Source organism: Plasmopara halstedii, assembly GCF_900000015.1.
Source record: "Plasmopara halstedii genome assembly, contig: Scaffold_430, whole genome shotgun sequence".
NCBI lineage: Eukaryota > Oomycota > Peronosporomycetes > Peronosporales > Peronosporaceae > Plasmopara > Plasmopara halstedii.
The window spans coordinates 378,376-404,158 of NW_020187350.1; the positions used below are offsets into that span (position 1 = coordinate 378,376).

General features: G+C 45.0%; 6 protein-coding genes across 6 annotated transcripts in view; 3 read left to right on the top strand and 3 right to left on the bottom strand.

Moving 5' to 3' along the window:
- Nucleotides 1-765: 765 nt before the first annotated feature.
- PHALS_15386 (uncharacterized protein) lies at nt 766-2,294 on the top strand. The gene has a single exon (XM_036407403.1). It carries the CDS (start codon nt 1,660-1,662, stop codon nt 2,158-2,160), a length of 501 nt encoding a protein of 166 aa, XP_036263111.1. The 5' UTR covers nt 766-1,659; the 3' UTR covers nt 2,161-2,294.
- A 443-nt stretch (nt 2,295-2,737) lies between these two features.
- PHALS_09668 (Isoamyl acetate-hydrolyzing esterase and related enzymes) lies at nt 2,738-3,691 on the bottom strand (the record flags this gene model as incomplete). The annotated part of the gene is made up of 1 exon (XM_024724966.1): nt 2,738-3,691. The coding sequence occupies one exon, from the start codon at nt 3,689-3,691 to the stop codon at nt 2,738-2,740; it is 954 nt and encodes a 317-aa protein (XP_024575790.1).
- A 4,982-nt stretch (nt 3,692-8,673) lies between these two features.
- On the bottom strand, nt 8,674-9,007 carry PHALS_09669 (uncharacterized protein; the record flags this gene model as incomplete). The annotated part of the gene is made up of 2 exons (XM_024724967.1): nt 8,674-8,922; nt 8,984-9,007. The coding sequence occupies 2 exons, from the start codon at nt 9,005-9,007 to the stop codon at nt 8,674-8,676; spliced, it is 273 nt and encodes a 90-aa protein (XP_024575791.1).
- Nucleotides 9,008-10,620: 1,613 nt separating this feature from the next.
- PHALS_09670 (uncharacterized protein) lies at nt 10,621-10,932 on the bottom strand (the record flags this gene model as incomplete). The annotated part of the gene is made up of 2 exons (XM_024724968.1): nt 10,621-10,719; nt 10,819-10,932. 2 exons carry the CDS (start codon nt 10,930-10,932, stop codon nt 10,621-10,623), a joined length of 213 nt encoding a protein of 70 aa, XP_024575792.1.
- A 6,933-nt stretch (nt 10,933-17,865) lies between these two features.
- PHALS_09671 (DDE superfamily endonuclease, CENP-B-like) lies at nt 17,866-18,418 on the top strand (the record flags this gene model as incomplete). The annotated part of the gene is made up of 4 exons (XM_024724969.1): nt 17,866-17,896; nt 17,953-18,098; nt 18,161-18,235; nt 18,299-18,418. 4 exons carry the CDS (start codon nt 17,866-17,868, stop codon nt 18,416-18,418), a joined length of 372 nt encoding a protein of 123 aa, XP_024575793.1.
- A 5,286-nt stretch (nt 18,419-23,704) lies between these two features.
- The window catches only part of PHALS_09672 (tkl protein kinase), a gene marked incomplete at both ends in the record, with an annotated part of 2,232 nt that continues 153 nt past the window's right edge, over nt 23,705-25,783 (top strand). Inside the window, one exon of the mRNA XM_024724971.1 lies at nt 23,705-25,783. This exon is cut by the window's right edge and continues 153 nt beyond it. Coding sequence (XP_024575794.1) covers nt 23,705-25,783 — 2,079 coding nt within the window.

Here is a 25,783-nt window from a genome sequence, read left to right on the forward strand (position 1 = left end):
AATAATTACTCTTAGAGCAAGCGGATTGCGACCCGCTAAACTCGCTCCCTCAGCGCAAGAGTGCGTGTAACCAGCTGTCCCGTTACATCGTCTAGATTGGACATTCTTAAAAAATAAACTCTCCATATTGTCTTGACGCACACACGATCTCAAAGTTGTCGTTTGTGCTGATAAAATGGCTGTTTCTAGCTTATTCAACGCATAGCACAAAAATTTAGAGCTTTTTATTAATCTTCTTGAAGTAGAAAGTTGGCGCCGATTTACTCTCTCTTACCAAGCCCGTTTCATGGTCTGCACGTATAAATGCGTATATGATGTCCCATTTTCTTGGTAAGGAGATTGACATACGACACAACATTTAGTTTTAAAAAATGCTCGATCTGACGATGCCCTCCCAGACCCGGGAGTATTACATGTGTCGATGGATTCTCATCACGGCGTGGTATAGATCAACATGTGATAAATGAATTCGTTGGATCCTTGAGGATGGCCGCTGCTAACATGTTGGAATCTTCTATGATGAACTGAACCATAATCTGAGCGTTTTCTCTGTTACCATCACCAAAAAGTCGTTGATCTCACCGTTTTGCACTTTCGTGCTTTCATCACCAGAAAGAATTTTAATTGTCCCAGATATGTAAGGATTTGTAAATAAGATTACAGCACTTGCTCCGTTACACACTCAATTTCGCATTTTGTAGGCCCAACGTCTGTGCATTTGTTAACGTGGACTCTAAGAGTTAAATTTTCTTCTGTACAATGCCGTTGCAGACGGCTCTTCAACTTGCGGCCTCTGACACCTGCCACAATAGAATTTTCTACCGGAGAAAAGGCACTCTGCCGCACGCAGTCTCTCTTATCCATTTAACCAGAACTAATAACTGGGGCTAAAGCTTTGCAGTTGTTATTAAGCGTGTTCTCAAAAAACAATCTGGTGACCGCTGCTCACAATCGCTTTTGAATTCCAAGGTCTCTCAGCAATATTTAACAATCCTTTTTTTCTAATATTCTGTCATACTTTATTGTTCTAGCTCTCAGTCTGTCGTAACCCAGCATTTTCTGTAATCGTCAAAGAGACACTTCACTTTGAATTATGGCTAAAGTTCCACAAAGCATGAGGAGCTGGAGTGACGAAGAAGAAGACTTACGGTCATACAGCAGCAACAGCAGTAATCGTAGCTTCACCAATGAGTATGATGGTAAAAAAACAAATATTTCAAGTGACAATGAAGTCACATGAAAAGAGCGAAAAGTTAAGAAGCTTGCAAAGCATCTTTCTGGATCGTCCCATAAAAGCAAAAAATGGACAATGATCGGCAGCAAGTGAGCAATCTGTGCTGCTTTATACCCAGGCCAAGCGAGAAAAAGCGGTGGCGGTTTACACCAAGTCAAAGTCCACCATTTCTCACAACAAAAGTGCGGGAAATAATAAAGTCGTCGCTCGACAGAACAAGTCTGTGATTGATTTTCTCTCTCGGCCACTTAAAAAGGCAATCAAACAGCTTATGAACACGTTGCAGGAGCAGGTCAAATGAAGCGACAATACAGTATGTCTACTAATTGGGAGGTATCTAACAAGTACACATATGCAAAAAAAAATCAAAGTATGATTGAACCTGCAATAGCTGAGCTGCAACATCTTGAAAAGTTTATGCTGGAATGTCAAGTCAGGCAAATTCCAGAGGTTTGTTTACTTTTACCTGCTTTTGCGCTGTAACTTACTGTCTTACCAAACTACTACAAGTAACTTGCAGCAATATTTATCCAAAGTTGCTAGAATCAAAGATGACATGTACATTAAATTCAATCTTGCCAACAAAATTGACCGCCAAAAAGCTACAAAGTTCAACATGCTATTTGCAAGATTTTGTCAAAAAAGACAGCGTGGCTAAAAAAGAGGAGCCTCATTCTAGCTTTACATTACTGAAAACCAGCTTGACGGGTGATCAAATTCGACACCGGCATGACTTACCTGGATCTTTTCAACATGGGTCAGTGGCCTTGTCGAAGCCAAATCTTTCTGTCCATCAACAACAAATAAAACTGCTTGTCGAGAAGCTGGCAGCCTTCCCTCCTCTGTCTCTCAATCGTGTCAAATGCGATCGCGCTAGACCTTTCCATCAAAATGGAGCTACAATGGAAATTAAATGGCAAGTATGACTCTCAAGCGGAGTCGTAGTTTGCAGTGACCATTTAAGAAATATTTAGCTTTCATTCGAAACAGTGCTCCTGTTGGAAAATCATTTGTAGAAGTGCGACAAAGCGAAATAAATTATGCCGCGTTAAGCACAAACGCTAAGAGTCATTTTAAAAAACTGAAATTTTGCTTGCTGCCTAGTGAAGAAATAACGGACGATGCAAACATGGGATCGTCGCGTTACAGCCAATAAAATACAAATACTGCTCAGACTGTGCCGTGTGTTGCTAACTCGGCTAAAATTATCGCCAAGAAGCTCTGTGCATACAAAAGAGCCATGCACAAAACCAAGTTGCAATACTCATTATTAGGTCGTTTCATAGATAGTCAGGGGGAAATATCATGCGCTAGATAGCTGGACACAATCCGACAGCAACGAGGTTACATTCACTACAAAATTGACAAACATCACAAGCAAGAAATAAGTGTAATATTCTTGTAGATGTGGCTATTACTTTTAAAAATACTATCCGCCACCGAAACGATTTGTGATCTGATAATTATTGATATTAAATTGCAATAATCGTGACAAAATATGAGTTACGCGTTGATCATGGCCGAGATGTTGGCCAATGCTGCCTTATGCTTTTTGCGCTCAATTAACAAAACAACGGTGGTTTTGCTACTCTTACCCACGCGCTCGCGGTCGGTCGATGGGACCTCGAACGAGAAAGACAGCTCTGCTTCCTGCTCGAAAAATTCTTCTTCGAACTTATGATAAACCTTGTTTACTTGCTCGTTCGTCGTTTTACACTTTTTGTCCTTTCTAGAGACACTGTTGCTGTTCTTCTCTTCTGTGCATGCTGCTAAGATAAGAAAATAATCCATTTTAAAACTGTTGCGCAGCTCCTCTGTGTCTTCATTGTTCATTGCCCATTCTATGTCCTCGTGTAGTGCTGAGTGCAGAGCCGGCACCAGCTGATACGGCAGATTTACCATGCGCTCACTAATAACGAGCCCGACAGTCTTCTTACTCAGAATCTGATAGAGCTGAGGCGATTCAGCACACGGACACTTCTTAGTCACGTACTGCAGGACCTGTTGGATGCTAATTTCGTGAGCAAAAGATTTTATATTTAGGGCAGTAATAAACCCATAAACATCATCTTCGCCCTCAGCACAGACCATAGTACCGGCTGTGACTTGACCCACGATGGCGTTCGCCAGTCCAGATACATCAAATGGCTGCGAGGACGGCAGGTAGGCGAGCAAGAATTGCTTGACACTGTGAAAGTGAGTCTCGCGCGGATCTGAAAAGATAAAATCCATGGTAACGCCGCCACCAGCAACAGCTGCAGCCTCACCGCCATTCATGTCGTCCGAACCGTCGGCAACTTCCTTACTGTCATTTGGATAAAAAGTGAGGTCATTCTCAGAATCACTGCTCTCCATGTCTTCATCCATCAATTCCATGTTGCAATCCTCTTCATTTTGGTCGATCTTGTCATTGGACGCTTTGCCCGAGACGCGAGGGCGCTTTTTGAGTTTATTCATCGTTCCTTGTGGATTTTCGAGTGCGTTAGTGGTTGCAAGAAAAATTACAGTACGATATTATCAGTAAATACGAAATGCTAAAACGAATTTTTATAACTGAAGTAGCCAGTGAAGTTACCATGTATGTTTTATTGGTTAATTTCAAAGTAGGACACAGCTCAAATACTTCAACAAAATTGGTAAGATACTTCTGCAGAACGTTAAGTGCGATTTCGTTTCGAGCTTATTTTCGTTTAACATCGGAGACCATTCATTTTTAATACCTCGTACGAATAAGGTGACGATACTATATACCGGAGAGGACGGTGGGTCACGTGGAATGCTTGCTAGCTTAACGTCATGCATTAAAAATAAATTTATCATTTTAAATAATAACAAACGCATTTTATATCATATCTAGCTCGTTATTCTAAATAAAACACTTGCAGAAATGCAACAGGGCTGCCGTGGGTGCTGCTTAAAGAATTTTAACTCTTGAAGTCCGCGTGAAAAACGCGGACAGGTGAGTTTAAACACTTTTATCAGGAAGGGAGTCGAGTTTCTTCACCGTCTTTTTAGCTGTGCTAGCTCAAAAATAAATATATTTATAGTTAATGCTACTTTAAATGTATACAGATATCACCATCACTTCCAATATTAGACTGACAATAGTTATAATTGTACCAAATGCGTATACACACGATTATAGTACTTGTCTTGTTAAACCCCAAATCGATAGAGTTCACACTTATCTTGTCTTAATAAGACACTTTATATAAGTGGCCCCTAATAGGTAATTACTGTGCCTAGATTCTAATTTCACTCGTTGTAATATACCGTACCTGCATCTCAGAGCATAATTGTATCGAAAGTCATCTCTCGTGCACCTTCAACGTGCTCATAAAAAGGAGCAGTCCTAGCGATCAACTTGCGTAAATACCCCGGTGAGATTGTTCATGTGCTATTCAATGGAACCAGTTCCAGCGGCTCTTCGGTTTCAACTAAACACCTCCGCCCTCACCCGGTGACACAAGGCCTGGCCGTTCTTGAAGAATAGGCGCTCAAAGCGCTCAATGCGCTCACTGCACCAGTCTCGTACTCTGAACCTGTCGAACGGCAGAAAGTGTGAAAGCGCTCTCCTGGAACTCACGATATTTTTAAGTTCGTTAACAAGCGCTCGATCTTGCTAAAGAAGCTCATCTTGCTCTACTTTCAGCGCAAGAGTCATGCCGATTTCTTCACTGTGATGACGACTTCAATTTGTCTGGAGCCGCTCGCTGCGCTGGTGTGGAACCCTTGTACGCCTGTGCATGCGAGACTTTTGGTCACACCAATAGCTAACAAACGCGAGAATTTTGCGTCGAGAGCGCTTTCTCAGCACACATGTCATCGGACCGTCTGCGCTCAGATCAGCTACGGCTAGTAGAATTTGTAGGGTAAACCTTGAATGCTTGAAGCTGCCAAATGCCGATGGTTATCAAGCTTAGTTTACGCGCTGGGTGAGAAAACACGCCATCTCACACACATCAAGGCCATGCAAAGCAGCTTCAGTAAAGCGGGCATATATCTGGAGCGACAAGTCATGCTTCAAATTGCAAAATACGCGGACGTTGAGATAAATTAGCTAACGGTGCAATTATCACCAGGACTGGTTGGGATTATGGTGAAATAATGCTGCCGAGATACCTGAGAGTGATTCCTGTGCATGTTACCCACCAAAGGTTTCTTGTGTAAGCGGGCCATCTTTGCTGACCGATCAGCACCAGCGGAGGTCAACTCACTAAAAGAATCACGGCAAGATAGATCAGGTTTCAGATGTGCTCTAGGAGCGTTGTTATCATCAACCCTGGCTTGAGGCTTTTCCGGCAGCTCATAACTGTGCGCAGATGCGTTGGGCCATAGGGAAAATCGGCTACAAAGAATGGTGAGGACGCTGCTAAATCTGTTAAAAAACGCTTTACATCCAGTTGGCTTGTAATAGCGACATCGTCGTATGGCCTCAGTACGACGACATAAAACTCGCGACATAGTTTCGCGATATCGGAAATTTTAATCTTGACTCAATCATATTTTCTCTTTGACGGTTAACGGTCGGATGTAGCCCGGTCGCAACATGGTCATTTGAATTGCACACACTGTGCGTTAGGCTTATTTTTTAAAAAAGCCTTTTACCCCACAATTAGCACGTGGTGTGTTTGGATGCATTTTAATCTCGAATACAAGTGCGTATCATCTCTGCTACTATAGACCACATACATTTCATGTGTAGGTAGGTTTGTTGCTCATACTCAAAGCCGTAAGAACCACACTATATTCTTACGTGTTCCGCCTGCCTCAGCATTAGCGTGTTAAGTGTTATACGTCTTGGCTTCCAACCATATGGGCACATACATATCAGGGTCTACCAAACTAACAAAAATTGGTGCCAAAGTTTTTTTTTCTGGTGTAGCATTATTTAGTATGCCAAGGAACAGATGCGGTTTTCGCGCGGGCACGGACCTGCGATGGGGTTCAAAATTCTTCTTGCCAAAGCCAGTGAAGTTGGAAGGCAACTCTAGGTCGCAAGTGGAAGTGCCAGGCCCTAAAGTTGGTAATAGATGGATCATCCTTGACATAACGTGACGGCACCGCTGAGTAGCACTACCGTGTGACAACATCACCGTGCAAAGCATTGAAGCCTCACGCAAAAACGAATCCATCATCGTGAATGTAGATCTGGGGATTGCCAGAGAACTTGTGAGTCTCCCTCCACTACCTTCAGCGTTAGTACTTTAATTGCTGAAAAATCATCACCTTACGATATCTGCAAGGATTTAGAAAATAGTGACGTCACCGAACGATATAGTTGTTACTAGAAAAGGAGCTAAGCTCGTAACGTTTGATGGATGAACCTGTAATCGAGGAGCAGTGAGTGCGAGGAGTAAGACAGCTAAGGTCGAACATTTTACGGATCATATCAATAATTTGCAGGAAAAATATTAGAGAGATTTACCGCGCGTCTTACAGAAGCCGTTATGCAGTTGACTTGGTTACCGAAACCAAAATTGTGTAAAACATCAATGGCCCATAGTCAAAGAACAGTATGACGTTAATAACGATTTTTCTAAAGCAAGAAGCGGGATTGGTGAGATAAAAGAACCTCACCCTCTGCGCGAAGATTTTAATTTAGAACGCCTAAAGGCACCTAGCAAACCATGTGAGCTAAACATTAGATAAATGCATTAATCAATGAGCCGCAAACGCTGAATATTCGAAGGATTGTGCTGCAGAATAACAGGGTCGGTCGCACTATCTTTAGCTTCATCGACTTAGTCGATAGGTATTTTCAATTGCTGATAAGTGGCCATCATATTTAAACTCCATGTTCTAGGAATGCCTGATTATTGTTTGATACACCAGTGACGTCCGGTCCTCTGGTATCACACCTTCAGACTACATCATGGCGATGCGCAGGCTTTTGCGATAATATATCCGTTCACAGTCGTGAAGGGCACGGATGGTAGCATTAGATAAACGTCACCAACCGATGAGGTGATACATAGGGCGTACGGGTCAGACGTATCACATGCTGTGCATCTGGAAGCTTGGAGAGCGAACATTAAGAAATCAGACGTCGCTTCATCGAAGCGAGCGGGTTGCACACCTGCACTGCCATGTCTTATCCAATACTTGTGATATTTCAGCAGTGATATGCATGACATTCAGCGCGTAAAAGTGCCTCCTTACGAGGACCTCAAGTACAAAACACTGTAAGAGAAAGGAGGCACCTTCTTGGATGGCCTCCTCAACAGAGAAAATGCTGTAGTGCTAGCCAAACATGCAATATTGTTAGCAAATGTGTTCGCATGTGTGTAACCTGTCAGCGCATTATACTCTTGCTGCGTTTGGACGCACCTTTGACCAGCCTATTTATTTCAACGACGCGCTCACGATAAGCACCACTGCTCTAATTGTGTGCAGTTTGATCAAATGGCTTTATCCCGCTGATATCAGCGAAAATGTGACAGGTGATGATTTTACCATGCTGTTCCTTGACAAAGTATATGCCATCATGGTTCACCCGTTCCTATTGTAACGTAATGAGACGAATGCTATACACCGAAGTCTTGGTCGACATTTCTTAAGGTGCTCATCACCAAGATGGATAGACGTAACGCTTGTAACGCATTGTGGAGGACAATCATTAATTCGTTTTTGAGGCCAGGCTGTTGTGCTGGGGGGAGTTACTCACGAACATTTAATTTGTGTTGACAACGCAGTAGATATCTGACCCATCGTATATGAATGAATTGGTAAATTTTTGTGTGCGAGTTGTTGCTGCTTGATATGATGAGATCATCTACGTACAGCACTACAGTGACCATATTACCGTCAATGTGCTTGATGTATACATAGTGATCGGACTCACACTTGCAAAAACTCATATTGATTATAAATTCGTCAATGGTGTGGTGCCATGCTATGACACCTCTATGAAACTTCTCCAGTCTAAGTAAGGGGGCTGTCGAATAGACTCGACTTCCTGATATCTGTCCGGCTACAATTTGTAACACAATTAAAATTTTGATCACAAATGATTGCGAAACATGCGCAGGAATACACGCATCTGTTGTATCTGTATCTAGCATCTTCTATGCGTATTTTACGTGATTGCTCAGTGCTTTTAAATTTATTAGTATGTTCTACGGCTTCACAAATTCCGGAATGTAGATATCAACAACCAACAACCCTCGGCAGGAATCTTCACCATTCTTATAAAAAGTTTTATAGATCTAGATCTTGTTCAAATCGATTCCACAAAAGACAATGCAACCTATTTTAAGTAGATAGACCGCTAACTAAAAGCGTTTTTTTGTGATGAGTTCGTCATCTGTTCTATCCTGGGTGTTCGACCTTTGTACATTTCAGCCCAGAACGAAGGAGGAGCGCAAGGGGCACTACTGCAGATGGAATCCATCTTCCACATCTGCATGATGAAGCGCCATGCTCATAAAGCTTCTGCTTTAAGTACGTCGTCTGGCCTTCACGATTCGGAAGATTTGCCCACATCCGACATCCCCTTTAACTGATGAAAAATGGTGAACAATTTCGGTATTTGCACGAGCCACATCCGTTCGAAGACCTTTCAGGATGATGGTTAAAGCTACTACCTCAGAATTCATCCCAGCATTTAACCTCTCTACTCCTGGATAGACCGCCGTCTCCGCTTTCGTTGATAAGTTGGACAAAAATTCATAAGCCACCGCTCCGCCCTATAAAGCGGTGTGAACACCTGCTACATCTGTCGTCCCACGACAGGAGTGCCTCTTTTACCGAAGAATGTGCGCAAAGTACCATCCTCACGCGCAAATCACGGAGAGGAGAGCGTAAGAGAACAAGGCCAATACACCTCTTTAATCCAGCGAGAGAGATTTACATCTCAAGGACCTGAACGATCATCATATGTAGTCTGACTGTGGGAACCAACTGTTTCTCCACCGGCGCCTGGTCGGCGCGCTGCTGGTCATTCCTCACCAGCACGTTCTGAGTGCGACAACTGGATTACCTTTTCAGAAAATTCAGCAAATTATATCTCTGTTGAAGGAATCCGGTGTGGTTATTTTAAGAGACCCGCCTCGGGTATTGCAAGAAATAAGGGTATCTGTTATGAGGATTACGCGGCTCTTGGGGTTAAACGCGCGCGTTATACACCAAAAATTCTTACAAAAAAGCTACATCATAAAAAAGCGGACTAGTGAGCAAGTAATAATAATCCATTCAGCATCGAATGTCTGTGTAAGAAAGTCTAATAGCAATAAGCAAATTGTGCATGTTTGTATCGAAGCCACGACTGTATACAGCATGTTAGCTGTGATCTCGACTAAGACAGTATTCATACTATCAACTTCGCATGCGCCGGAATACTATATCTCTAAGCAGTGCGTACTTCGAGCATGACGCTCAGTGGACGGATATCTATGCCTCAGAAAGTGGCCAACAAGTAAGCTGTATTTTAGCATCTTGTTGCGTCATCTTATGACGACATTTTGTAAGGAAGATGTTTAGACTGCGTCGTGCATAGTCACATACTTCTTTTGATGATTTATACGCTCATATAAGCGTGTTTCACAGCGCGCAAGAAATCGAATGTCGTCATCTATATGACGAGTTGTGCTAGAGTCTCCGCGGATTTAATGTAGCAGGTGGAAAGCATGGTCATCTGAAAAGGCCAACGCATAGATATTGGTCTGTGTCACTATCTAAGAAAAATTTACGAAAGTGGCTTGACGCATGGCTGATTTATTATAGGCACAAGCCTAGAGCATAATCTGCCAATATGGCATCTATATTCTCAAGGTGAGTATGTAATAAGATGCAAAATTAACGGTTCTCTAGATTCTTAAAAAGCCTCGTGCATGGCCTTTTCTGGCGGTAGACCGTCAAGTTAATTTTCTCGAGTTTGCTCTGAAGTGTGGCCAGTATGATAGGCTGATATCAGCAAGCCAGGCTGTGATGATAACGTTTCCACTAAGACCGGTTGTCGTGGCAAGAGGACACGGTCTGCAAAACCGTGTCATTTAACGCATACTCAAAAGGTGGATCATTTGACTTAACACTGAGTTCTCTTTTTGCAAATACTTTGAAAGATATAGTCCACCATGTGATCATCGCGTTTTGTCTGACCGTCTGTTACCGTATGGTCAGCAGATCACAGATCTGGTATGGTAAATAGCATGTCAAACACTGGGAAGCAATGTTGATTAAATCCATTTTTGAGAAACATGCTGGCCGGAATTTTTTTTTTGCAACACCGTTGCCGTCAGCAATAGTCCTGCTCAGACTTCACACAAAAACTGTCATGGTGGTATTGGGTGACGCGTCTTTTGAAAGCAAAAAATAGCCTTTGCTAATGGACTACCAAGATCGGAAGGCTGTTCAATGACGCCAACAAATACAGTCATACAATTAGTCTATTCGATCATAGCGCTACCATATTTTCTACTGATGAGGCGGCATGAGTGATTTTTCTTCTCGCACAAAACGTTGTACATGAGGTCCGCATTGTCATTCTACTAACAAGCCGAGTGTCGTGTGGGTCGGAATTCTACTTTGGCAAGCGCTAATATCCTGGAGAGCCGCTGATAATTGCATACACAACGCGATCACACCCGTATACAACTGCCTCGTTGATGCTCGAAGTCACCATTGTGGCATGCAATAATCTCAACACAGTCACACCGATCGATTTCAATCAAAGGCTCCTTGGTTGCCTCACCAAACATGGCTATCGAGGCATCGACCGAACGATCCACGCCATTTTTAGCTGCTTTTTCTGAGCTAATCAAGTAATTTCTAGAGCGAGCCCCAGTTGTGTAGTATGCTCATTAGAGCTGGTAGTAAAATACACATTTAACCACAAGTGCTTGGTGCAAGGGATGTCTGTAGACTGTTCAGATACGCTACGAAAGTATATATCTCGCCACGTCAGGCCAATCTGGCTCGTATATAATCTCGAAGGTGTACTCAGAATTTGCTTTTCGATAATCTTATCATCTCTGCAAAAGATGATGACGACGTCTCTATGCGTATCAATCTATCCTTTGTATAATTAATGAATGTATCATAGCCTAGTGGATGAATCCTACACTTGACAAGAGCCAACTTTTGAGCAAGTGGTTGTTTTAATTCCAAAAATGCTAAAATATGGCAGGGTTTTAGCCCGGTGACGAGCTCATGCTCTCTGGTATCTGTGCAGAGTAGTGTACAGCCTAAGACAATTTCGAAACTTTCTAAGCGAGCGAGCCAAATTCAAACGGGCAGAAAGTGAGAAGCTTTCGATTTTGCATCACGGCCTTGAAAGCTGTCATTATAATCGTACACTAGCACACTATGACATCCTTTTGGAACGATTCTTCGCGAGAGCAGTCGTACCATCGCCCCTTCTTTTTGACAAACAAAGTATTACCCACTTCAGTGGATAGTGGACGGCTGGTGTGCCATTTTTTATATAGGTTTTGTGAAGTGAAGAAGAATGCCCAAAAAAGACTACATAGATGCTCGGCAACCTGCATCAGCAACATTAATTTGGCATCGTTGCCGCCCATCGACTCGACGCATTCTTTGTATCTATCTTCACTGGAGAAAAAGCCTTGCTCCACAACTGAAACAATTCTCGTCAGCACTTATGCAGCGCTTTATCCTAGAGGCACGGTCCTCGGGGAGGAATGCAACCGCTGCATCCTCTGGGCGTATACAGTGCGTTTGAAGTTACTTAAGAGTATTGGTTTCGCTCCGAGCAGGGTGGGCGACATACAAGCATTTTGGGTCGCCGTGCCGATGCGACGGGCAACTACCGATCAAAAAAAAGATTATGATGAGGTCGTCAAGAGCCACAATGATTGTGAACGAGAAGACGGGCAAGTCCAAATTTATTGGGTAAGGATCAGCTGATCAGAAGCAAGCTGCAGCAGTAGGGTAGTGCAGAATTGATCCGGAGAAAACGAATCGCCGATTTCTTATGAAACTCTCGAGAAGGCACAACGAGTTTGAAGTTTAACTTGATGAAGGTACAGGTACAGGGATAGTACTTGGAAAGGCAATATGACCGCTTTGATCGAGAAACGTCGTCTGTCTTACCGAGTCTGAGTTGTACGATTTCAACTGCATCAGTCGTGCCATTTTCAGTGGCTAGTTGAGCCCTGTAGACATATTTAGACAGAACACCCGATGAGAATCATGCTTATGAGAGCATGCACGGCTGGTTACAGTTCAGTAACACATTTTGGGTTGCTCGCAGAGCGTTTACGTTTGCGTGATGTCCTACTATTTATTATATAAAACCACCAGACGCTGTGTGCCGAGTGAATCAGTGCTGTAATCCAGCTAGTCTTGATATAATGAATACTGATGCAAACCCGTACGAAATTTTTGATAAAGAGGCACGAAAGTTCAAAGCTTCTTTGCTTTACAATTCTATCAACACCACGATACACGGTATATCTGACATTTGCGCTGTGCATTTTGCCTCATAGATGCAGGATGTCACTATCGGATGATGCGACGGCTCGTAGAATAGATAACTCGAAGCACATCCACCACCACATTAAGCAGACCAGCCTTATATATTATAGTGGAACAAGGATAGCAATCTTGACGTGTGTTATGACATGTAGATATCATTCGGTATCAACTGAGCAGGTACTACCTGAAGTTGACAACAGCATCCCTGATTACAATTAGTTTCGTATCTTGAATTGGGTAGATCATTTCCGCTGATTACTGCTGATCTATTTCATACACACTAAAGCGGATATGCCCGATAGCATCAGCTCGAATCAAAGTTAGCATGTGGTAAACGCCGAAGCGTCACAAAAAACGATGTTGCGGTGACTGTGCTGGGGAGAGCCAGAAGGTTTGAAAGCAATATATATATGAAATTGGTGATAAATTAAATACACATCTTTTGAAAGGACAGGCTTAATTTGACGGTGCAATCCGATTGCGGCTGCATAATTTGAGGTCTATATGGTAAATGAGACTCGCCACATCGAATCTGTTTCGAACACGACAATTAATGAAACACTGATTTCAAAAAATGCGAGTGCATTTGTATTTAGTGTGCTGTCTGTCTAAAGCCGTACCACAACCCTGCTCTCATAAGTCTCTCGGGGGAAAATTGTTTTGTAGAAGACAAATTTTGTTCCTAACTTTCAAAATTGACAAATGGCACCACAAATCAAGCTTAAATAACACTGAAGCAAATAGTTGTATTTAGCCGGTGCGACGGGATTATCATGCTTTTTGCTCAGAGGGAGCTTGGGCTTTCAATGTACGCGCTAAGAATCACACAGAGATTGGATTAATGTACTTCTACAAAGAGCCAGATTTAAAAGTCTTTAGAGTAATCAAAACATAAAATTTGCTTTAAAAGTCAAGAATACATATATAAAAGACCGGGTTTATTTAGACTAATAATAAGAATAATATATTACTGTCTCTCACGCGTCAACTGTCCTCTTTTCATACGTACGACGAGTAGCCCACGTTTCGGAGCTCGGTAATAATCATAAATTCCTATTTCCGAAATTAACGAATATTTAAGTTTAATCAAGTCATAATTGAACTTTGTAAAATTGTACCGAATGCATTATACTTAAGTACATAAGATAGTCGCGACTGAGATGTTGGATACATTATTTTTAATTTGTTTCATCTATTTTGACACAGCACACGACAATTGTCAGTTCGTTCCGAACAAACTGGACCTTGCTATACGAGCCTATATTGCTTATTGAAGTTGTCACTTATGCCCGAATCACGTCGTGGCTACGATTTCAAAACGCCCTAAGTCGTTCGTTGCGCTGTCTCGAAGCAGCTATCCGCCTATGCAGATTTGCCTCACTCTCACACCAGGAGTTAAAGAGCGCGAGAAAGTTGCTCCACGAGCACTTTCTTTAACCCATAGGTCACTTTTTCCTTAAGGACCGTGTGCGCTTGGGGAAAATTCAACCATAGATTAGGGATGTACCTTGGAATTAAGATTTGCTGCCGTACGTGGCGCTAAATATATGGCTCAGTTTACGCACTACGGAACGAAGACATGCCGTTTCTTTCGTCTGTCGGCGTTTAAGACCGTCTTTACAACGTGAATATTGATTAGACACCGCATGCTTGAATTTAAAAAGTCTAATGCAGGTCAAGGCTCTTTATCACTACAAGGTAGATCGCCTCCTACTTGTGGGAAGCGTTCTGCAACCAGTAAGCCTGCCTCCTCTCGATGGAAAATTGAGATGAGATCGCGCCGGATCGTGACAACGCAGATCTCGCGGTCCCTCTAACAAATTATTGGTAGAAGGTCAGCAGATAAAATACTCAATTCTGTACTAAGCACCCTGAAAATATTTGCCAGAACTTTGCTACAGAGCGCTGATCTCTATACGATATAATGGCTACCAGAAAGTGCATTGGCACATTACTTCGTTAAGGGTTAGCTCACGGTATCCTTGCCAATCGCATCATCGCTAACAGAAAGGCCATGAGTCATCTTAGGCAGGCCATCGACAAAGATCACAATACAGTAGTATCGGTCACATCTTTAGAAAATAAAGCATTTATTTCTGGACGCTAGTAATCAATCGTAACCGGAAGACAGGCATCACATGCGGCAAAGACACGTTTCACACGTGCCAACGTACGGGCTTAACCAGGTTTTTTGTAGAGCCACAAATACTTAGCACTTGCTAAGCAATACTTTTTTACTTCAATGTGGCATCCAATGGGTATTATGTGCATCAGACAGTATTATAATTGCACTTCTCACCATGCGGAAGCAGTACACGCCGATTGTCAAGTCCGGCAGTGCTTAAATTCAGCAAGCCTGTCACGGGAATTGTGTGACCTTATACACGCTTTCACTGAGAAAACTTTAAATTGGTTAGCAAGCTTCCAGTGAGCTGTCGAGTTATGCAAACGAGGAGAAAAAAGGCAAAGTGACAATTTTTATAGCCAATACGCGTGTAAAACTCCCTAAACTGATTAGTGTATCTTAGAATTAAGAAATATATAGCTATGCAAGATATATAGTTGATGTTAACCTATGTGGTTCACACAGCATGTGCAATGGTATTGACCCCATTTGACCCCCCCCCCCACACACTCAAGAGTGGGTATATCCATTTTTCCTTAAAATTTCTTCAGATTTTCTCCGACTCAGAGACTCTGTCACTCGTCATCCGACACGAAATGAAACGCATCGAAGGCGACTTGCGCCGACGGCGACTGCAGAGCGGAATCGCATCTCAATCCGAAGATTCGAAGGCGCCTTTGCCATCATCGAACTTGGATAATGCTCCAATTCCAAGTAGCACGGCGTTTTGCACGTTGAGCGAAAACCTGGCATTGAACAAAAAGCTTAAATGGATGACGACTGTTACGAAGAGCTCATCGACAAGTTGTGTATTTGCGCTTTCATGAAATCAAACGTTACCACAAATTTTACGCCCGACGTGGTGGTGGTACCTTACAGTTTGACGATATTTATAGTCAATCATAAGCTAGAATGATGACTCGAACTTCTTATTTCCGCGCTATCGAAACTATAACGTGCTGGTGAAGACTAAAACAATATCTTGTACGTACCGTACATTCAGCAATTCCAACTGAGAGTACTCTTGACAAAGAATAAATGATCCTACTTTCAAAGTGGATCAAAAGTATCAGATACTTGACCCTCGATTCTGGTCATCAATTCGTTAAATCGAATCCGTGGGTGTCCACCGTTTGTGAAACGCGAACACTGCTGCAGACGTACTCTACATTCGTGATTTGATCTTTTGATTTGCCAATTTAAAAGCGCAGGATTGGTTCCACTCCGATATAGAAGATGCTCGCGAAGAACGTGCGGTCATTAATCAGATTTTTATGACGAGGGGTAGGAGGAAGGGAACGGAATGAATCCCTAAGCAAAGTCTTCTTTAGATCCGTATCAAACGGGCAAACGATACTAAGACAGTCGCGAAGAATACCGATATGAGGCTTCCAGGTATTCTCGCTCGCTAAATACCCCAGCTATTTACCCAAGTGCTCCTTCTGACCGACGACGTTCCTCCTCGTCACCACGTTGTCGACATCGTAGTATCGATCTCTGCTCGATCAAGAAGAGATGGTCCTGAAGATGGCGTCCCCTCTGCTTCTTTGTCTGATTTGGAGTTGCAACTGATGCAGGTGGATAGACTTCGTTCCGTGGTGAACTGGAAAATGATCGCAGTGTCCGGTTGCGTGACGAGGCCGCGACAGCGCGTGGAGGACACTCCACAGGTCGTCTGCGAAGTCCGCGATCTCGCATGGCGTCATGGCGTCATGAATCTTCGCCAGGGACTCAACCGAGAACCAAATTCGGCGATATGAGCAAGCTCTAAAGTTCCTCCTCCTGCTGTGGCTGCTGACAAAGTGGAGCCCTCTGTTAACCGGCCTCGCTCTGGTTCGGGTAAACATAATCATGAACTCCCGTAGAAATCACCACAACGCAGTCAGCAGCCATCTACCTCTTGTCGTCGCTCCTACCCTCGCGAGGTTTGTTCCCGACGTTCACAATGACTCTCACTATTCTGAGGATGGTGCTGAGACGATGATGCCTAGGGGTTCGACTTTTATCTCTCGAGCTGAAGCTGTGGTTTTGAAGTCATTATTATTGAGACTGCGTTACATCCAGGTTGGAAGTCGTGACGTCGCATTAGTAGGGCTTGAGGATCTCTTTGTAGAAGGCTGGATGTGTCCTTAGCCAGCTTGTCAGATCGATAGTGCGACCATTTCCATGACATGACAGTACTCGAAATGGACCGTGGAAGCGAGGTTATAGCTTCGAACATTCTAAGATTAAGACGCCATCGTTCGATAGAGGCTTAGTACTAAATTATGCATGATCGTCAACAATAGAACACATTTTGCCATGCATCTGAGTATTTCTTTCGCAGATCTTACGCATTTGCCATGCATCTCGCACCCGTGTGATCACATTCACACGACTCATGATGAATGAGCCCAGAGCTGACCTGTACTTGCGCTTCGCATACGCCTCTTCGTCGCGAGCTGACACGAGGTCCTGCAAATCAGCGAGGAACCGCACATGGTGGTGAATCGGTATCAATTTGGAAGGCAATGATTTGCCGAGCTTCCCCCTCACTCACACCAGAGACACCACCCATTGCACAAAGCGGAACTTGCGGGTGTGGTAAGCCATTTATCAAAAAATGGCGCAAATTCAATGAAGAATGGGATTAATTGTTCATAGCAGCTCCAAGAACTCATTGTCCAGTACAACTCCGAAGACGTATTTAACTTCGACGAGTCTGCGCTGTGCGACCGCCTTCCTCCCAACAAAACACTCGCGTCAGTCGGTCGACATAGTTCAACAACTGAAAAGACCGTTTTACGGTTGGATTCGGTTGCAACTCGTCTGGAACTGAAAAAAAGATGCTCTTGTTATTGGCAAGGCGAAGCAGTCACGAGCGTTCCGACAAGTCAAGAATTCAGCAATGCGATTCCAATTTTTCTACAATCCGACCGCGTGGCAGAATCAAACCAGGTTTGCCACTTGGCTTCAGCATTTCAATTTCAAAATGCACGGTCTCAAAGTTCTTCTACTCCTGGATAATGCATCTAACCACACAGTTAACTATATATGTCGGAATGTGACGGTAAAGGTTTTGCCACCCAACATGATATCACTGATCCAGCTATTAAATGCAGGTAAGCAATACGGTATCGCAGTTCTTTCTGCCTACTAACATTCGTCTCGGTTCTAGGAATCATTCGATCATTGAAAGCTCGATATCGACGCAAGCTCGTTCGTTGGCTGCTTGATGCCATGCATGCTGGTGTCAATCGGATATTGAATGTTTTGGAGGCTGTGCAGCTTGCGATCGCCAATTGGGGGAAAGTGACCGCTAAAGTGCTGCGCAACTGCTGGTTGCGGTGCAACATTGTTGCCACGTCGACAATACCAAGACTTAGGCAGGAGGACGTTTATGGTCGCGCGTTGGATGCGAGCGTGGAAGGATTCTTGCTGAGCTGATGACGGAGATGCATGTTACTGACGGTGTCGATGCGTACATTGACGCTTGACGCAGTCTCAACATTGAATGTGCTCAGGATGTGATCGAACGAGTTGGATTTGATGCGGATCAAGAGGGTGACAATGACTCGGAGCCTAAAGCCCGATACAACCATCAGCGGCTCTTGCTTGCTATGTCAAGCTTGCAGAGTTCATAGCTCGTCATCCCGACTGCGACGAAGAGACACGAGCTCAAGTAAAAATAGCAGAGTTTGTCAGGAAAGAGTGCATCCAGCGCAAGACTCAGACCGCCATATCTCAGTACTTTGAATCAGGTAAATTTGTTACCCTCCCAATGTGAACCGTTTATATGTGGAATATAATCGTCTGGCCGCATTATTTGGTGTAGGTGTGACTGTATTGGTGGTCCAAGCTGTACAAGTGGACGAGCTCATATGTGTGCAAGTATGAGACGCGTCAGAGGGTATAAATTCGCTCCGAATGCGGCGGCACCGCTGATTAGTTTACCGGTACCCTCCGGGTGTTGGCAGTCCATGAGTATGGACTTTGTGTTTGGCCTACCGAAGGACTCAGTAGGCAACACGGGTGTGGTGGTCGTTGTGGACTGTTTGAGCAAGATGGTACATCTTACGGCAGTGTCGGGGACCATCGACGGTGTGGGTACAGCGATGCTGTTTGTCGATTGTGTCTTTCGACTACATGGACTCCCGGAGTCAATTGTCTCTGTTAGAGACCCGCGCTTCAATGGGAAGTTCTGGTCTACAATCTTCAGGGTGCTGGGCACCAAGTTGACTTTGCCAACAGCGGACCATCCGAAGACCGAAGGTTAGACTGAGCGCGTGAATCGCGTTGTTGAAGACGTTCTTCACAGCGTCTGCGCTAAAACGCCGAAACGCTGGAGCGCTATGTTGCCACTCGTAGAGTTTGCTCCGAACATTGCAGTGCATTCATCTACCAGCTAACCGTCGCTTTACGTGAACGGGCCTGTTAACCCACGCGTCCAGCTAATGCCGCCATCCCATGGCTCAGGCTATATGGGGGGAGCTGAACGTCTAGCCGATGTCAGCAAGTCGGCGACTTCTTTTTTACCTGAATGGGTGTCTTACGACACGATCGCGACGCGATGGCTGAAAGCGAAGCCATGTAGACGGAAGAGTAAGAAAAATTGCTGAAAACATTGGGGTCAATGATGCGAAAAACCTTTTCAACACATGTAGTTTCTGCTGTCTTGAAGACGAAGCTCCGTCCACGGTTTAGGCCAAGTGAGGCCTAGCGTATACGCTAAACCTTCCGAGAAGAATGCGCACCCACCTGGTGTTTTATGTGGGCTTGCTTAAGCCGTACCAGGATCCAGGCTAAGTCGATGCGTAAGCGTTGGCGCCGGGGCGGCGCTCAAAGCCGCTCGGCCACCCAGAAGTTGATACAGCAACTGGTTCTGAGCACGGAGTGCAACATTTTCCGAATCCGACGGCGCTAGGTGCTCCACATTGCACAGAGTAACGTATTCGCCTGCTCGACAGCTAGGAGCCGCTCCGACAGAGCACGATAATCCTCAACGTGATACATTCAGTGAGTATAGTGCTCCAGGCTCTCGAGGCCTTCCGCATAGCGGTAGACGACCTCGGAGAGATGCTCGGCAGAATGCCAATGACGATAAACTTTGTCCTTAAACGCTCAAAGAGCATCGCGAATCACCAAACGGCGATCGACCAAGTCGTCATTGCCCGCCGTCGACTCTTCTCGATGAGAATGGTGGCGTCCACTACTACATACAACGCCTTGTGGGGTTTGTCGTCGACGATAGGGTTTAACCCAATATCTTGTGAAGTAGCGGGGATACTCAATCGTGGGAGTTTGAGGTGCCACTTCGGCAAGACTGTCAAGACGTCGTAGACGCTTATGACTAGAAGGATCATGACGCATCGCGTCGTCCTGTGCATCGCGCTTATCGGTAGTAGCCCGGGAGGCCGAAGAGCGATGATCTGAGCTCAAGCTATGGCCCTGAGCTGCTGTGGCCGTAGACCTCTCAGTATGAGAGACTGCAAGGCTCATAGGAGCGTTATGGATCGTTCCATATGCCGAAGGGCGACATTAGGCCGGAAGTCGGCGACGTGCCTTGGGTTTGGCAAACACAAACTTAAGATGGCGCTCAACGCGCACGTCCACTTCCTTGTGGCTTCGCTGTAAGGTAGACAGCGAAGAAACTTTCTGGTGCCGCTGCACGCATCGTTCAAAGAGCTCATCGTAATCTGCAGCGGTTTCGCCAGGGGTGAGCACCACAGGGATGGTTCGCATTGCGGGTACTGGAGCGCCTCTTTTTCAAGCTCGAAGTCGAGTGCGGTATCGATCCATTGGGAATTCTTGGGTATTATAAAGCGTGCTCGCAGACCTTTCCGCTGATCAAGCTCAGCATGTATAGTGGCTGGGGGTCCGACTACGTTGGAGCCTAACGATCGATTGATTGCGGCTTTCGCTTCAATAGCGGGATCCGCCGAGCGGAAGCCGTATTCCACATGAGGGCTCTAGACCAAACGAGGATACGAGCGCAGGAGAACCGCACCTCAATTGCTGCTCCTGTGTTAACCTCCTCCATCTCATCGACGAGGAAATCCGTCGCCTTGGGCGGGTGCAGTGTGTTGCGCTCGGTTGCCGATGGTTCGGGATGTGCAACCCGTGAAACCGCGGACGTACTGCCCGGAGATGCACTCTGTGCTGAACAAGAAGGGCTTTGCCCGCGGGCACTATAGCTACCAGCTAGGCTGGGTGTTTTGCGCGTCGTAGACACAGTGCTCATAGAGCGGAGAATGTTTAAAGTTGCTCTTGAAGAACGCTAAGGTGTCTCAGACACGCGAGCCTCGTATGAGGCGACCGTCCAATGTGAAGTGGGGATGTTCATAATTTCAATGGGGGAGAGTGTAACGGGGTTACACGTACCCTTGTATGAAAGGGCGAGCTCACAAGATTGTGCAACCGTACATAGGTATGGATTACACAAGTTGGTGTAATCACACAGTGGTGTGGCTGCACCGTAACAAGAAGCCACCACGAGGCCGGATTGCCAGTAGTAATGCATGTAACTCTATGAATTAGATTTTGAGATATTAATTAGCTATTATTATATAAATTAGGAAAACCAAGGGCTTTAAATATTGGCGGTTCTGCCGCAATTAAACAATTAAATACAGTTTCAATTTTGAACAGAAGTGCTTCTTTGTCTTGGTTAAGATCTCCAGTACTTGGAATTAGCGGGTTGTCTTCCGCTACACCTGTACTGATTTTTGAAAAGAACGTAAGATCGGTAATCATAGCTTAGCTTCCTCTAGGCAAAGAGCTACGGCAGCCTCGCTGCAGTCATACTTCCCCGTCTCAACATGATATCATCTTGGTCTTACCCCGAGACTGCAACTCACTGCCGCTTTTCCCTTCCGAGTTCTGCTAATGACGTCATAGAACATCGTTGCTATCGGATATGAGCAATCTCATGTTCCGCGATTCGTACCCGCGTCCAAGCGCGTATGCCTCCCGGTGTTGATGATTTTTTTTCACGAGAAAAGTGCGTGGAAGATGACTTTTTAGACTTTTAGCCGTTCCTTTGCTTGCAACACTCCAGCCACACCACACCTTGGATGAGATAGTATCTATTATCCAGGTCTAGACAAGTCAGCGTTTCAAGCTGTCAAAAGTGCGATTTTCATCCGAAATTTCATCATACCTTCGATCTTTTCACAAGTGTCTCCATTGCAAAACGCATAGAGACTGTATTCGTATATTCATTACCCCTACCTACTGTCTACTGTTGTCTCAGTCGCGCGTCATACGTTATTGCATGACCTTATTCTATGGCTCGCCGCTAATTATCACAACCTTTCACATCTATACGAAACCCGGACCATTGACATACAGGCTTTTAGCCTCATCTCTCCAAGAAAGTCTGTCTCTCTGCTTTAGCTAGATCCTAATTGGTCTCGACCTCGACCTCTACGAGGTACAATATATCTTTCACAGTAGGCCATCCTGTACATAATGAAACTCAAAGCTTACAAAAGTTCGCCAAACGACTTAGGTAAAAGCTAAACTTTACATACATCTCAAACGAGAGCGAAGAGGCCACGTTAGACGTAGATCTTTTATGATACGACGAATGAACATCTTCGAGTACCGTGTAGCTGCTTCGTAGTAAATAGACATCTCCTTCCCTTCTCAGTATTGCCGAGGCTAATTGCATCTGGCGCATTTATTGATTTTTTATCCCGGTATCAAATCCGGTTCTTGACACACGGAAATTGTACTCCGCACTCATTTCATGACGTACCGCTTTTTTAAAAGTCGCAAGATGAACGCGGTTGAGGTCAGTGCGAGTCTCTCCAATGCATAGATTCCCGGTAAAATGGCAACCGTTTCTCCATCCGAGGTAAAGTACGACGTCGTTGCAGCGATGAGAGTACAAAATTCAATGGACATACTTCGCGATTATAGCCTCCCTTGATGAGAAGACAAGTATTTTATTCACCTCATTAGTCGTAGCAAAGATCAGTGGCCTCTGTCGCTTCACTTTAAGAACGCCTATTTATCGAAAAATTGCACGGCTATGCCAAGTTCAGCGCGCAGTCTCCTAGGTAGAAGATCGCAAGCACGACGCGCTGTTGCTCAGTGTCGAGTATGGCCAAATTAATTTTTTTTTCGTTTTCCTCTCCAACTCACCTCTTAAAGGCCAGGACGCTCAACATCATCGGTCTTACGGTATGCACAATCTGTTCACCAACTGACAACTTGGAGGTATCTCACCAGAGCAATATCAAAATCGATCGATGCCTCCAGGCAAGCAACTTCCACATCTGACTCTTTGGCCGTCAGTCCTCCAAGACCATGGAAGCCTTAAGCTTACTTTGCCGGTCCAGGAAATGAGTTTGAACATATCAGTTCCACCTTCATAGAGGATGCAGTCCGTTCATATATCATTCATGGAATTTACAACGAGTGCTACCAAGTACGTCACTTGCCTTGCCCTTTACGGGAGAAAGTATTGACATATATAGTCTGCGTTAACAAACGCACATAGGTTGAGCTAATACGGTCGCACTAGCTAGGAGCGAAGCTGAGAGAGCCTACAGTCTGCTTTTTCAAGAGTACATACAATGTTACCTGGACTAGCTCTCTATATATGACTGTATCTTATCAAACTATCGGTATTTTCTTACGTGCGGCTAGCAGCTCACGTCGTACCCTGAACCTCTCCTCTGTGTCCCATGATACCAATTTTCCCGTAATTATGAATATTCAAAATGTGCAATGTTTACTACAATTATACAGAAGTGTTTGGTGTTTTTACTCGATAGTAGAATCTTTCCTTTGATATTTCGTGAAATTTGTGTTTTTCACATTAAATGACGGGGACAGAGCCAGAGCATGAAGCCAGCTGGTAAAGCACTCTCTTTTGAGATCAAAACTAAGAGAGTCATTAGGCGTCGGACTGTACAACCCAAATGACTACAGGGGACGCACTAGAGACGGCACGACTCGTGATTATCTCCGCGGCTGCTGTCATCTCCTCAGTTGTGGCTGTCGTGCTTTTTAGGCGGATACCAGACCCAGGTCACACCATGCGATGGAGGGTCCAAGGACGTGGCCGTGGTCGAAAGCCACCTCTACCTCCACCACACGCAACAGGGTCTGCTCTCTATTTTTCAGTCGTTATGACGGACTGGATGTTCTCTGTCATGGGAGCCGTAAGTCAGTCCATGGATATGGTCATGGGCGCGGGTGTAAAGGTGCGCACGGTCATTGGAGCTAGTATCGACTCGCTATTCTACGTAAGTTTTCTCGTATCGCTGCTCTGGGGCGTTGTGCTCCCAGTGTTCGTCTTACGGACACATTACTGGTCACGGGGCCATCAGACTTCCAGTCCACCCATAGAGAAATTTCCAGTGAGACTATGCTGGCTAACGATCTGGACCATTGGACTCAGCTGTGGACTGGTTTCGACGGCACGGCTTCAAGCGGTCCTCACAAAGAGCAACGCGGCCGATTTACTGGCAAACTGTCAGCGCTATATGTATGTCGTCGTGTATGCACTTTCAGCGGGCTGTGTGATTCTGGCCAACATCGTGCTGATGATCCATCGAAGGCGATTGGACGTCGTGGCAGTTACTGTCATGTCTGACGCCTCGCTTGCTAGTAGCACAGGAAATTTGGCCTCTACGAAGACGTGGGAAATGGAGGAACAACAGGCGCTACGAATAGCACACGAAAAGCTTATGCGCTACTTTGCCGTCGTTCAGGTACTACAGCTTCCCATGATCATTTGTTACTTGCTTGGCTACGGTGCTGTCAGCTACGTAACGTATGAAGTGGCCGACTGCCTACTGTTCAGTGTGCCATTATTTAATGCCATTGCTTTCGGCTGGTTGCACCTGGGAGAAGCAAGATTTAACCGAAGTGAAAACGATTCACGTGACAACGGGACGATGTTGCAGTCGAGCAGCTACAGCTCGCGACATGGGGAACGGCAGCGAGACTGGATGGGAACTGGGCTGCTTGCCGGTAGTAACAACAATGGCCCTGGAAATGTTCTAGCGTCGTCAATTCGGACTGTCTTTGGCAGCAGTGCTGCAAGTCTCAGCAATGGGAAAGAAATGATGAAAAGCACTTATGTGGGCAATGAGATGGTAACTCTTGAGGAATTGAAAGGGCTGTCAAATGTTTCATTCATTGCAGAAGGTGCAGCTGGGAGTGTATACAAAGCTCAGTGGCTGGGAATCGACGTGGCCATGAAAGTCATAAAGCTTCCGAATGGTGGCGCAAGTTTGGTTGATGCGGAGCTCTATCGTACTATCATCCAGAATTCTGAGGAGGCTTTTATCGAAGAAGCCAGGTTTTGCGCTCGTCTACGGCATCCTAATATAACGCTGTTCATGCGTGCTGGATACTTTGAAGGCAAACTAGGCATCTTGACTGAGTACTGCTCACGGGGCAGTCTCAAAGACGTACTCAAGCGCAACTTTCCCCTGAATTGGCGTCGTAAGGTTGCGTTAGCTCTCCATATCTCTAAGGGTCTTACTTATTTGCACGCACGCAATCCGACGTACATTCATCGTGATCTAAAAGCATCCAACATTCTTGTCACCGAGACATGGCAGGCAAAGCTGGCAGACTTTGGCATATCTAAAGTCTCCAATTTCGTCAATCGCGTGCGGTACAGTGAGCGAACTGTGAGTCTTGCTGATCAGAACCCGAGTATTTTTGATGAGATGACGTCATTTGCGGGAACTTGGCGCTGGAATGCTCCAGAGATTCTACAAGACCCGCACAATTGCCGATACAGTCGTGCAACTGATATGTACTCATTTGGCATGGTGCTGTGGGAAATCTCTACAGACGGTGCAGTTCCATTCAGCGACACGAAATTTGATTTCGAAGTTCGCGATAAAGTTCTCGGAATGCAGCGTCCGCCAATCGGACAGCGCTGCCCTTTGCGGTTTTCTCAATTAATTGAGGAATGTTGGGCACAGAACTCTGCTCTTCGTCCATCAGCGCCACAAGCTGCCGAGATTCTTTGCACGATT

Coding starts and splice junctions, on each gene's coding strand:
- PHALS_15386 (XM_036407403.1), top strand. CDS start 1,660: ATGTCAAGTCAGGCAAATTCCAGAGGTTTGTTTACTTTTACCTGCTTT.